This window comes from Branchiostoma lanceolatum, chromosome 2 (genome assembly GCF_035083965.1).
Source record: "Branchiostoma lanceolatum isolate klBraLanc5 chromosome 2, klBraLanc5.hap2, whole genome shotgun sequence".
NCBI classification, from domain to species: Eukaryota; Metazoa; Chordata; class Leptocardii; order Amphioxiformes; family Branchiostomatidae; genus Branchiostoma; species Branchiostoma lanceolatum.
The window spans coordinates 37,371,159-37,385,805 of record NC_089723.1 but is presented as its reverse complement, the minus strand read 5'-3'; the positions used below and the strand labels follow the sequence as shown (position 1 = coordinate 37,385,805).

At 41.1% G+C, this 14,647-nt stretch overlaps 1 protein-coding gene and 1 long non-coding RNA gene across 2 annotated transcripts in view; both read right to left on the bottom strand.

The window, feature by feature from the left end:
- Nucleotides 1–2,207: 2,207 nt before the first annotated feature.
- On the bottom strand, nt 2,208–4,206 carry LOC136428931 (uncharacterized). Its single transcript, XR_010754679.1, has 2 exons — nt 3,280–4,206; nt 2,208–2,797 (listed from the first exon to the last, which is right to left on the bottom strand). It is a non-coding gene; the product is annotated as an uncharacterized lncRNA (long non-coding RNA).
- A 3,590-nt stretch (nt 4,207–7,796) lies between these two features.
- LOC136427049 (zinc finger protein 208-like) overlaps nt 7,797–14,647 on the bottom strand; it is a 28,548-nt gene continuing 21,697 nt past the window's right edge. The window contains exon 6 of the mRNA XM_066415767.1: nt 7,797–9,174. Within this exon, the coding sequence (XP_066271864.1) occupies nt 7,917–9,174 (1,258 nt within the window). The 3' untranslated portion in view covers nt 7,797–7,916. The remainder of the gene's footprint in view (nt 9,175–14,647) is intronic.

Below are 14,647 nucleotides of genomic sequence, written 5' to 3'. Positions count from 1 at the left end.
CCGTTGAAGCTGTCTTAAATCCGTTGATGGTGTCTTAAATCCGTTGCAATTGGTGTGTCTTAAATCAGTTGATGGTGTCTTAAATCCGTTGGTGTGTCTTAAATCAGTTGATGGTGTCTTAAATGATGATGTCTTTAAGCCGTTGATGGTGTCTTAAGTCCGTTGACGGTGTCTCAAATCCGTTGCTGGTGTCTTAAATCCGTGGATGGTATCTTAAATGCACTGAAGGTGTTTCGGTTGACGGCGTGTGCCGGAAGTTGGTTCCATACCTGCAGCACTTGCACTGTGAAGAACCAGCGCGTTCGGACTTCCAATCTCGAACGTGGGATTTGCCCCCTAGTGTTGTATGGAGTATCTCAGGGTTTGAGGGCCTTTCGTGCCACCAATTCCCTTTCCTGTTTTGAACACTTCCACCATGTCTGCCCGAAACCTTCCCACCGCTAGACTTGTAAGCATCATTCTGTCCTGATCTGTGGTCTGGAATTTTTGAAACCTTCAGACCGCTAGCCCCATTCTTCAGTTATCTGTGGTCTGAAATATTCTTCTTCTTTCCCTTTTTTGTCGCTGTCTGTCAAGTCAAGACAAGTCAAAGCCTTTATTTTTCTTCGAAGTGCTTGTTCGGCCACATGGCCGCTTTTCATACCGCCTATCGTCTGACGGTTTGAACTTGAGGTCTTTTTAGAAGTCCATTTCGATGCCCCTCAAATCCTTTTCTCTTGTGAACACCTTTAGCACGTCTCCCCGAAACCTTCAGACCGCTAGCCCCATTCTTCAGTGATCTGTGGTCCGGAATTTTCTTCTTCTTCTTTCCCTTTTTAGGATCGCATGGTAAGGGCCGCAGCCTACCTGAAATCAAAATGGATTGAGATTGATTTATTTGTAAAACATAACAGCCTTGTAACATTGTCTCGTGGCGTCGTGTGGCGTAATGAGGGCCTGCATGGTGGGGGGGGGGGGGTCCCCGACAACGCTCTACGCTAAATTCGGAGGGCTGGCTACGTAATACGCTAAATTAAGAAAGCCTCCCTACTCTCTACGCTAAATTCAGAAAAGCCTCCCTACGCTCTACGCTATATTATGGAGTAGTCGGCAACGCTCTACGTAAAATTAAAGCGGCCGATTACGCTCTACGTAAACTGAGGGGCATGCAGGCCCTCCGTAATGGTTCGATTCCAGCTTGCGCCCAGACATGTCTGGACATGGGCCCCGACGTTGTGCCCTTGTGAAATAAGATGATAAGAAAACGGTAACGTAAAAGAAAACAGCCGGAGGGAGTCTGCAACGGAGGCTAGCGTGAGTTACATAACGTCTCTTATATTACTGTGAAATAACTTCGCTTTAAAATGAAATACATCATAGTATCATGATCAAATAAAGGTATAAGATATGTCCAACGGTGTCTAACAGCTTGAAAAAATTCTAAGACAAAAAAAGGGAACGATAACGTCTTCTCAGGCTGAAAAGCACTTAGTTCTCTTAGGTATTGCTGGGGTCGCATTCCCCAAAGCGGGGCCCGGCTGGGTAGTTTGCGGGAACGAAAAATACGCATTTTCTACACTACAAAAAATGCCATTCTCGTTTTTTCTTGTTTTTTCTTTGTTGAAGAAAAGTTATCTTCCAGAAAGAAAATTATTCTGTGTGCAAGAATAAGAACGAATAAGGAAATGTCAGTGAGGACGTAAGGAATAGAAATTTTTTCTTAGAATATTTTTCTCTGACCAAGTTGTTTTTTCTCACACATATGTGACTAAAACCTCGAAATAAATTTTCTTGTTGTTATGATTCTTCTTTGGCACAGAATTTTTATCTAAGATATATAAATTTCAGAGGAAAATATTCTAAGAAAAAGTTTATATTTGTTACGTCCTCACTGACATTTCCTTATTTCTTCTGTCCTCAAGGATAAATTTCTTACACCTAGAATAAGTTTTTTGCACTAAGAGTGAGGTTCTTGAAATAGGAATACCTTTCTGTCCTCAAGAATGACTTTATTACATCTAGAATGAGTTTCTTCCACTAAGAGCGAGGTTCTTGAAATAGGAATACCTTTCTGACCTCAAGAATGAATTTCTTACACCTAGAATGAGTTTCTTCCACTAAGAGCGAGGTTCTTGAAATAGGAATACCTTTCTGACCTCAAGAATGAATTTCTTACATCTAGAATGAGTTTCCTCCACTGAGAGTGAGGTTCTTGTAATAGGAATACCTTTCTGTCCTCAAGAATGAATTTATTACACCTAGAATGAGTTTCTTGCACTAAGAGTGAGGTTCTTGTTGTAGGAATACCTTTCTGTCCTCAAGAATGACTTTATTACACCTAGAATGAGTTTCTTGCACTAAGAGTGAGGTTCTTGTTGTAGGAATACCTTTCTGTCCTCAAGAATGAATTCCTTAAACCTAGAAACAGTTTCTTGAATCAAGATGGAGGTCTTGAATCAAGAATACCATTTAATAAATCAATGATAATATAATTTAAACATGTTCCAATCATATTTATTATCATTGATCTAATTGTTTAATACACAGTTTTGGATTTTTCTTTCTAATGCCCATTCTTAACCAAGGATTGCAAAGATCAACCAGTTTGCAATACAATTGTTTCCATAAATGTTTCACATTTGATGCTGTGATAAAAGCATATTTTCTCTGTGCTCATACAAATAACTAATTGTCCTTCTAAAACTGTCAGTTCTGCAGTGTTGTAGCTGTCCTTCTTATAATCAATGACTTGTAATTGTTGAAAGATTTTCCAAACTTGAGACGGGGGCATCTTCTTTGGTCCAACAGGTTTCTAAGTCTAGAAAAACACACAAAAAAGATGACGATGACTGTCATTTTCCTACATCGCCCCCTCCCCCTTATACATGCATGGGGATGGGGGCTTGTGCATTTGCTTGAAAATGTTATACTTATACTTTTTTAGTACCTTGTAGGTATTACTGCACTTAACGTACATGTTCTGCAATTACTGGTTGGCTGTATCATGAAACCACAAACACAACAAAGGTTTCTAAGCCTAGAAAAACACACAAAGAGTTAGTGACTGTCATTTTCCTATATCGCCCCCCTCCCCCATATACATGCATGGGGGAGGGGGGGGCTTGTGCATTTGCTTGAAAATGATATACTTCAACTTTTTTAGTACCTTTTAGGTATAACTGCACTAAACGTACATGCTCTGCAATTACTGGTTGGCTGTATCATGCAACCACAAACACAAAACTAAGAGTATCTACTTGGGAAATAAGTTATTTTCATGCAAGACAGGCTATAACATACCTGGAGCACATCTGTTGATGGCGTTGGCCTGAGGAAGCATTTTGGAACTTAAAACAAGTCATCTACGCTGTGTAGTGAGTCCCACATGATACCAAAAAGTGTCCTCACGAAACTAGCCACATCTTTCCCTATTATTGTAAGATCTAAACCGCACATCAGGCAAATACAGCTGGAGCCCAAACTCAACGGTCCACATTCAAACTCTCTTTACAGCAAAGGATGATGGGAGTATTAAATTAGCATAATTTACTTTCTCATTACAAGAAAAACAATAATTATCTTCTTGAGCTTTACAATGTTAAGAAAAGAAAGGAAATCATGCAAATTCGAACTTTCATTTTTAGATAACACAGAAAAGCAGGAAACATCTTTCTTTAACTTTGTGGAAAAGGAATTCGAACAGAAAAACACTTGGGAATTACTTGTTTTACAGTTTCTTGATTTTCTCATTTTTCTTAACTGTATGTGGTCAAGAAAATCCTTACATCTTCTTAGATATACTAAGAATAGCAAGAATCATATTCCTCAGACTTCCTAAATCAAGAAAACAAGAAATGTCAAGAATGTTTTCCTAGTGAAATGAAAGTCTAAAGAAAAATTCATGTATGGCAAGAATAAAAATCTTAAGAGTAGATTCTGTAAAATACTCCATTTCACCAAACAAGAAGCAAATATTGTGTGAAGAATAAGGAAGAAAGATTGACTAGAATTTCTAGAATATTCTTGCTGATAAAAAATCAGACTAGAAATCCTCTCTTCACCTAAGAAAAACAAGAATAAAACTCTTAATGTAAGATTTAACGTACAAAGGTTTTGCGTAAGATTTTTTGGTTTTCTTGAAATTCTTTATGGAAGAAAATCTTTCTCTCAATAAGAAAAAATAAGAAAACAAGAAAAATAAGAAACAGCATTTTTGGTAGTGTATTCTTTGTTTTCTCATTCAAACAGCCCGGTCGGGCCCTGGCTTAGAAATATGACCTTAGCATATCTTAGTGCAATAATACAGAGATAACCATATGGTCTCATATGAGCGTATGTATGATGATGCACTGAACAAAGAAGTACAATGTTTACTGCACATTCCTACATCAACTATTCAAAGCTGTCATCCGTGAAGTGTTTGTGAAATACTGAAGTCTGTTTTCAATCTCATCACTCAGATCGAAAATACTAATCCCTATAATCCCATGGTAATACAGGTAACCAGAAACACATCATTTTTTCCTTAGGCCTAATCATATGGGCGTAATCATACCGGGGGCAGAATTGCCTTCCTCTTCGCGTGCTTTCTCGAATAACCATTTTCTATTCTATTCTTCTCATTCAAAGAGCCCGGTCGGGCCCCGGCTTGGAAATGTGACCCTAGCTAGCATATCTTAGTGCAATAATACGGAGATACATGTAATAGGGATGTCCCTGAGCTCAATTAGGAGCGGCTTCATAGTTGACCCTCCTTGGTAACTGTGAGACTCCCGGTTCGAAACCGGGAAGGGTATTCTTTACCTAGTTGGAGGTATACCTATCCTACACCGTCTTTCGGAAGAGACGACTAAAATAGGGGTCCCGTGTTCGAGGAGGGACCTGGAGAACGTTACAACAGCCTCAGTAATCAGATGGTTACATACTGACTATAAAATACAACAAGGTGAATTACATTATATTATAATCATATGAGCGTAATCATACCTGGTGTAGTGTTGCCCTCCTCGTCGCGTGCTCTCTCCCACGCATCTTTCTTGTGGCGACGAATCTCCTCAAACCGCCTGTAGTCCTCCTCCGTAAGGGGTATCTTCTTCGGTGGTACGTGGCCGGGCTGAAAACGCCCCGATTGGGGCCCCTTGTCGCGCCTCCTCTTTCTCCTGAAGGTGTTCGGCCTCCCCATGCTACTGTATCGTTCACGACTTTTCCCTTATAAATATCCCGACTTGCACAATTGCACACTGGCGGTTAAACGATCAACTGTGCCAAGGGGTCACTGAAGGTTGTCCTTCCGGTGTGGAATCTCTTGTACTTTACCCCCAAACCGGTAGGTAGTGCTTTTACATCAAATACAATATATATGACTGTACGTATTGTCGACTTAACCTTGCTGTTCTAGTTCTAGTTCTAGTTCGTAACTCCCTAGTACTAGTATAAGCATATCACGCAGACGGCTACAGCGTTTGGGTTACGTGTGGGATGACAGCAGCCTACTCTTGAAGGTGTCCAACGAGGAGGCTGTCTACAACGCGGGCGGAGAAGTTGCTCCACTCGGGTATTGTCCTGGCGAAGTTAGTCATGGGTGAAGGTATCGATCACGACGTTCCCTTGATGTATATTACGGTTCACACAAAGGCAGACTGAAGGCTGAACGATCGACTGACTGTTTTCGTCAGTCAGTCGATGTGCAAAGGTCACGGCATGTTTTCTTTCCGGTGTCTACGCTCTTGTACTTTGTCTAAAAACCGGTAGGTTGCGCTTTCACGTCAAATGACGTTACATACTGTTTATATCTAACGTTAGACGGATATGCGCAAATCTTCTGCATAACGTACAGCTTTAACGGGACCATAAATATGCACGTTTAAAAAAGGACCGAGTGTTCACGTACATTGTGTCAGCTATAAAGTACAATGTAATGAAAAAGCTCTGCAAATTTGTCTATACGTAGATATCATATGGATCGACGTACCAAAGCATAACCTCTCTACTACACTTTTACTAAGCTACAGTACTCAATGTATTTAGACCACGTTGTGCATGAATATGCAATAAAGATCATTGTTATTGTCTATATCTGGGGCAATTGCGTTGACGACCCAAGGCAACCTAAAAGAATATGGAGAATATATTGTTTCGTTTCGAAGTTTAGTTGATTGATACATTATGACAAGACCAGTTTTAAACTTGTCGTTGTCCCGAAGTTATCTGCCAAAAACGTGTTTATATCTAGGCGTTAGAAACAAAAATATAACCGTCTCAAATAAATGCAGTACGCTGATTTCCTTTAATGTTATAACAAACCATTTTATTGTACGTAAACTGTAACAGAATTAATGAAATTAACAAATGCTACAGAGGGGATCTAAAGAAACATAACCCTGTGCCTATCCTCTCTACAGCTACCATAATAGAACTCAACTAGTAGGGAGATAGTGCCAAGTTACTACTATAATAGAACTCAGTTAGTAGATCTAAACTCTAAACATTGACCGTAACATTTGAAAATAATCACAACAAAGCAATAAGCAAAATAACAGTGAAAATAGAACTAAACTAGTAGGCACGTAGTAACAGGTAAGATGATTGAAAATATTATGAAAAATTTTTTTGGTGTATTTTGTTAAAGGCGAAAAGAAACAAGCACATATAAGAAACCTAGAAATGCTCTACGTGTATAAACATCAAAATCACTTTGCAAGCTTCCGCCTACAATAGAGTCCATTCCGAGTCACCGCGAGGGTTTTATGATAATATTTGTAATCATTTTGAAAAATTTCTAATAAAAGAATATCTGACTGACAATAGTTCTAGATTTTTCTAGAAGATCAAATACAAAAATATGAATTTATTCGAATTCAATTAGATAATTTAGAAATATTTTTAAAGTAACTGCACAAAAACCTCTTTATTTGTAATAATTTCTAAACATCTATGTGATTATTTCACTTTTAGAAATATTAACAAGAAATGGTAGAAAATAGTTAACAATGGTAGAATGGTGATTGCCCCCATAAAAGTAGATGCTAATCTGGCCCTTCTGTCTGCCTTTGTACATCTTTAGACTTCACTACAGGACACCTCTCGGTCCTTTGTGGAAAGCATTCTTCCCTAAACTTCGCAAGGATGTGTGAATTGCTTTCTTCCCAGCCCTCTGGCCTATTTATAGAGATGTTACATATAATGGTAGAAAATGGTAAGAAATTGTAAAAAATTGTAAATAATGATAGAATGCTGTTACCATTATTTAGAAACCATTGTAAATATTATATTCTACATCATGATTATTTCTAAGGTTTTAGAAAACTTAAGAAATATTTAGAAAGTTGAAATCACATTCAAAATATTTCAAAAGTATCAAATCTCTTACACAAATAATAACAATAACTTGAAAATAGTTCTAAATTATGACAATAACAACCCTCACGGTGACTTGGAATGGACTCTACCTTCAGCTACAATAACAAAATGCTACTGGTAGATAAAAAACGAACACTTAAACCTGAACCGTAATAGAATAAATAACATCAACAAATGTAACAGAAGGGACCTAAATGAACATAGCACTGTGTCTATCATCTCTACAGCTACCATTGATGATAATAGAACTCAGTTAGTGGGTCTAACCTCAAAACATTGACCGTAACAATTGAACATTACTGTAACAAAGCAAAATAACAGTGATGCTACCATACAAAGAACAATGGGACCTAAAGACAGCAGTCCTGTCCACATAGTATTTTAATGTGACAAATGAAATAGAAAACAAAGGAAAAGAGGTTTGTCGTCAGACCATAAACTTAAAAACAATTTTTTACCTACTTTGCCCTTTACAAATCTTCCATCAGTTCGGCCTAAAATACTGCTCCTTCTTTGTAAAAATTTTCTCAAACTGGTGTTCTCATTTTTCTCCCCAGATACTTAACTGTCTGCTGCACTCATCGAACCATTGAGGTTTCTCCCCTGTGAGTGCGCATGTGTCTCTTAAGCTTACGCAGATTACTGAACTGCTTGTTGCACTCCTCACACCGATAGGGTTTCTCCTTGGTGTGAGTCCGCATGTGGCTTTTCAGATGACCAAGCTGACTGAACTGCCTACTGCATTCCTCACACGTATAGGGTTTCTCTCCTGTGTGGGTCCGCATGTGCCTCTTCAGACTGACCAGCGCACTGAACTGCTTGCTGCACTCCTCACACCTGTAGGGTTTCTCTCCTGTGTGAGTCCGCAAGTGAGTCTTTAGATGGTCAAGCTGACTGAAATGCCTATTGCACTTCTCACACATAAAGGGTTTCTCACCCGTGTGAGTCCGCATGTGTTTCTTCACCTCACACAGCTGACTGAACTGTCTGCCGCACTCCTCACATCTGTAGGGTTTCTCCCCTGTGTGAGTTCGCACGTGAGTCTTTAGATGACCAAGCTGACTGAACTGCCTGCTGCACTTCTCACACATAAATGGTTTATCATCTGTGTGAGCCCGCATGTGTCTCTTCAGACTACCCAGCTGACTGAACTGCCTGCTGCACTCTTCACACTTGTAGGGTTTCTCCCCAGTGTGAGTTCGCATGTGTCTCTTCAGATCATCAACTTTACTGAACTGCCTGCTGCACTTCTCACACATGTAGGGTTTTTCCCCTGTGTGAATCCGAATGTGAGTTTTCAAATTAAGAAGATAACTGAACTGCCTGCTGCATTCCTCACACCTGTAGGGTTTCTCCCCTGTGTGAGTTCGCATGTGTCTCTTCAGATGTCCTAGCTCACTGAACTGCCTGCTGCACTCCTCACACGTGTATGGTTTCTCCCCTGTGTGAGTCCGCATATGTCTATTCAGATGACTTTGTGTTCTGAACTGCTTGCTGCACTCCTCACATCTGTAGGGTTTCTCCCCTGTGTGAGTCCGCATGTGGCTCTTCAGATCTCCTAGCCGACTGAACTGCCTGCTGCACTCCTCACACCCGTAAGGTTTCTCCCCTGTGTGAGTCCGCATATGTCTATTCAGACAACTTTGTGTTCTGAACTGCTTGCTGCACTCCTCACATCTGTAGGGTTTCTCCCCTGTGTGAGTTCGCATGTGTCTCTTCAGACTACCTGGTGTACTGAACTGCTTGCTACATTCCTCACACCTTTGAAGAGTGTTGCGCATCCCTCTCTTGGTAACATCAACGTGGCAGTTCTCTGCTGCAGCCATAAAGTCACTTCTGTAATTATAGTCAGAGAAAAAAGAGCGATTTACATTTTGTCGACAAAACGCACATCACAGCAAATGTTACAATGCGCTTTGAGTCATACTCATAAGACAGATAATCATTGATTTGTGTTAAGAAAGTAAAAAAGTGTTTGTTCTTCATAACAAATAATAGGCAAATAGCTTTTAGGCATAACACATTGTAGAGTACTGGACTGGTACCAGACCTGAAAAAGCGACGTTGTTTCTAGTGTTTCACATTTGAATCTCCTTAGATTAAACAAAGGACATGATGTTCGAACCGAGAGGATGTCCCTTGTCCAGGCTAGGTAGACACATACACACACACACACGTACACACACACACATACACACACACACAAAGACTCAGTCATCCATACAAAACACAAACACTCACATACATGCAGACACGCACACACACGCACACACACACACATACATACAGACACACACACGAAAGTGCATTAACCTGAGTTTCCAATTTCTATTATTTCTTTGCATCCGAATCTTACAGCCATCATTATTTTCCAATGTTGCAGTTTTTAGTGCTCTGCTTTTTTCCTAGCTGCAACATTGCTTCCACATCAATCACTTCCAAACAGGTTTTACTGATGTTCTAAAGTTACATTTGTCTGTTGCATATAGGTCAGAGGTCATCGACCAGGGCAACACCTAAATATTAGTTCTTCAGGTATTTTCTTTTAAATCCAGTAAATATCACCTTAATCCCGTTAAAGTTGCACAGTATTCACAAAGCAGAGGACAGTTGTAATTGTAGAGAATCTATCTTGATATTAGTTATTTGAAAATTTTTAGCCCTAATGTGAAATTTTATCTTCATGTTTCAGCAAACCTCCTTATAGGGGAGGGCGCCCTACATTATCGACCCTCTGACCTCCTCACCTACTGTGTATTGTTATTCACTTTTAAGCGATGTGTAAGCTATAAGGCAACTTTGTGTTGAATTGATTTGTGTGGTGTTTAGTGCAGGATCTGTACAGATACCGGTACACATGTATTCTAGTCTTTGGAAGACTTTACTGTTAGCTTACGTATTGTGTTTTTACTGTTAAGCTTATTTTTAATCCAATTGTTATGTAAATTTGTATGCAGCTGTTAGCCTGATTAGATTGAAATTCCTTACTGTTATAGATATGCAAATTAATTACTAGGCAGTGCTACCACTGGATGAGCTATTTCATACAGTCAATTAGATCATTGGAAGTATGTTAACACATGTGTGCTTCCTGTTGTTCTTCACTTTAATGATGTCATCCAATTTTCTTAATGCTATATATCTCAATGCTAGGAGTGTGAAATCTGTTAACCAGAGTAGGAACAAGTTGGTACAGCTCACCAACCTGATACACCTTAATGCTCCGGATCTTCTCGCAATCACTGAGACTTGGTTGACTTCTGATGTGCATGATTTAGAGGTTATTCCCCCTGAATTTGTGACGCATCGCAAGGATCGTCATGTTACTCACAATAATAAGTCTGGTGGGGGGATTCTACTTGCTGTTAAATCGTCATTATGTAGTAGTCGAAGACTTGACTTGGAGCCTCAGGATGAGATTCTTGTATGTGAAATCCGTCCTCCAGCTATGGGCAAAATTGCTGTTATTCTTTGCTACAGACCTCCCTCTGGTAACTTGTCAGCTTTTACGCACAACCTGGGCTCGACTTTAGAGAGCGTGAACAAAGAGTATAACATGTGCTGTGTCCTCGGGGACTTCAATCTGCCTCGAATCGACTGGGCTAATTGTGTAGTGTTAAACGAGGGTAGGGAAGCCGACTTTTGCAACATGATTAATAACTACTTTTTAAAACAAATCAATCATGTTCCCTCAAATTCCACTCACAACCTGTTAGATCTTGTGTTTACGGACATCCCTGAGAGGTTCTCTACGATCAGGGAACTTCCCGCTGACTTTGACACCGACCACACTGTTCTCGAGTTCTCTCTCCGCTGTCGTATCCAAACTAGGCAGGAGCTTCCTCGTAAAGTGTACAACTTTACACGAGCCGACTGGCATGGTCTCAGTGCTCACCTAGAGTCACTGGGGCTATCAGAGTCAGTTACTCACCACCATGACATTGACTCTGCCTGGGAGGCATGGTCTTCAGCCGTTCAGTCGGCTGTTGACATGTTCGTGCCCAGTCGGAAGCTCAAGGTATCAACATCACCTCCTTGGATCGACGGCGAGGTACGCAACTTGCAGAACAAGAAGCGGACAGCGTGGAAAAGGGCGAAGCGTTCCGACTCCCCCTCTCACTGGGAGAAGCTCCGTAAACTAAGAAACAAACTGAAGAACTTGTTATCAGCTAAGTATAACAAATATCTTGTTAGCCTCTCTTCCACTTTACAGGAGTCGCCGAAGAGATTCTGGGCTTTTGTACGAGCAAAGTCAAAATCCAGGTCTCTTCCGACTGACATTCATCTCAACGGCACGGTCGTTCAGTCTGCACCCGATAAGGCCAATTTGTTCAATGACTACTTTTTCTCCACCTTTTCTGCACCTGACCCTAATGTTATCAAGCCCGACATCGACGTGATAGTTGATGAAAGATTGTGTAATTTGCTACTTGCTGTAGAATCCGTGGAAAATGTGTTAGTTAATCTCAACACTAGTAAGGCTGTGGGTCCGGATAACATCTCTGCTCACGTTCTTAAGGGCTGTGCCAAGACTCTTGCTCCTTCCTTGACCTTGCTGTTCAATAGATCACTATTCGCTGGTTGTGTACCGAGTAGATGGAAGGATGCAAACGTACTACCAGTGCATAAGAAGGGTGACAAGGAGAATGTGGCCAATTATAGACCAGTATCTTTGTTATCCCTGGTAAGCAAGTTGATGGAACGCTGTATGTACAATCAGTTGATTCCAATTTTGAGAGGGTCGCTTCACGAATTCCAACACGGGTTTATTGCCGGCCGTTCTACTACAACTCAACTAGTAGAAACCTACCATCAAGCAGGATCCATACTCGACAAGGGGGGGCAGGTAGATATGTTATTCCTGGACTTCGCGAAAGCGTTTGATTCCGTTTCCCACACTTTGCTAATCCACAAACTGCAGATGTTTGGTTTCGGTGGTAACCTCCTGGCGTGGTTTACCTCCTACCTAACCGATCGTCGTCAGCGTGTGGTAGTGGAAGGTTGCCAGTCCAAATGGCTCCCGGTGACATCAGGTGTTCCACAGGGCTCCATTCTTGGGCCCTTTCTCTTCCTTCTGTTTATCAACGACTTGCCCTGTGCAGCAACTCAATCTACTGTAGCACTCTTCGCTGACGACTCTAAATGTTTTAGGGAAGTCAGCAAGCTAAATGACTGTGTTAAGCTGCAAAATGACATCACTGCTATGTACAACTGGAGTCGTAGTTGGAAGATGACCTTTCATCCTTCCAAGTGTAAACTTATCCGTTTAACTCGCTCTAAGAGTCCTATTGTGTACTCTTATCACATGTCTGGTACTACAATAACATCTGTAGACAGTATGCCTGACCTGGGGGTCATTGTCCAGTCGGACCTTCAGTGGAACAGTCAAATCTTAAAGATGGTAGCCAGGGCCAATTCTATGACTGGTTTCATCAAAAGAACAATCGGGTTCAACTCTAGCACTGATGTACGCAAGGCACTGTACACCACACTGGTGAGAAGCATCTTAGAATACTGCTCACCTTTGTGGTCCCCTCAGTCCCGCAAACTCATGTCCCTTGTAGAAGGGGTGCAACGGCGGGCGACTAAATTCATTCTAGGAGCCCACTCGAACACCCTGACCTACAAGGAACGTCTCTCCACCCTTGGTCTGTTGCCTCTTACGCACAGGCGCGAAGTGTGCGACGTCATGGTGTTTATCAAGTCAAAACCAATTGTTCACAAGTATGTATCCTTCCCTTCCAGACCCTCCAGATATCTCAGATCTCACATGATTACCCCCATTAGAGTAAGGACATCAGCCTTCAGCTCTTCTTACATACCAAGGCTGGTCACCATCTGGAATCAGCTGAGTCCTGTCCTCCGCAATATTGGGGTTCAAGCCACTGAAAAGTCTAGCATCTTGTCATTCAAGCGATCGCTTGTGAGAGCCACGTTTGTGAGATTTGACACCCAGTTCAATATCGACGTCCCCTGCTCTTGGTCCACATCTTGTGGGTGTGCCTCATGCACTGCCTTAAGGCTACATTAGTATTATAATTAGCTTTTTACTCTGTATATAATGATATTTGATAATTTTGTATATAATCAATTCTGCGTATTGTTACCGAATTGTATATTCATGTCCACTGACTTTTGATGTCTAATGTTTATTGTTTGACTTGGTTTCGTATTGTTTTCTATTATCATTTCAGGTTTGGGAGGACAACTTGTAAAGGTGTTGATACACCTGTTTTGTCCTCCCTTCCACTTGTTTTTGCATGTGGTAAATTCAAATAAAGAAATAAAGAAATAAAGAAATATATGTGATAGTATACAGGCAAATCACCACTGTAGTAGTTAGTGAACCTCCCCCAACAAAAACACCGAACCCCGCCATCGACCCCGCTGTCAACAGGCAGTGATGGACACCAGACGTGAGGATTCGAATGGGGGTTTCGAACATACGTCACTCAATTTCGTTGTGTTCCTGGAGCCAAAAGGCTAAGATTTGTAGACAAACAACTATTCCGTCTAGATTCTATGTTACTTAGAACACAGTAAAACGCAGGTAAGTGAGCAATTTGAAGCTTATTCTCAAAGTAAAAGAGATCCGGTTATCCCTACAACACCCTTCTACGTCTCATCTTGACCCATTCACCGCCCCGAAAAAAACAACGCACTAAAACCATCGCAAAAAGCGACTTGTAGTCTAACAACTTCGGCATCTTTACACAGCCTGACATAAATATCCTTCATCACTTCTTACCTGAAAGGTCTCGACGATTGGAACAGTAGAAATCAACGTATCCGAGGACAAACTTGAAAGGTAATCAGAGAGCATCCGCCCTCGCGATTCTGACAAACTTTCACGAACGGAAGTGCACTTGGATGACCCGGATGTACACTGCCGGGGTCAGTTTCTTGTACCTGATTACCCACAAGAAGCTGAAGATGACCGTCTACCGGTGACCGGATCATGTCAAGCCGTTTGAGTTTGAGCCGTGTAGTCTTAACGAGCTTTCACTCTCTTATCATAGGATCAAGTTGCATGTCGCAATTTTACAGTAACCAAAAAATGTTTATCAAGAGTAGAAATCTTCTCGTGCTCCCGCATTGAAAAAAACAGTGCGCCTTTGCTCTCCAAGCAGAAGTTTCGGACGGGGTTATTTTTTTCATTTTTGCTTTTTCGGCGGCCTTTTCTACGACTCTATGTTTAGTACTGACAGCGATCTTTAAAAATGTCATCCCTTTAAAACGCAGCAACTACACTTCTAGCTATAGGTAAATATAGAAACGCCTAACAAAAGCAACAACACAGCCGCACTGG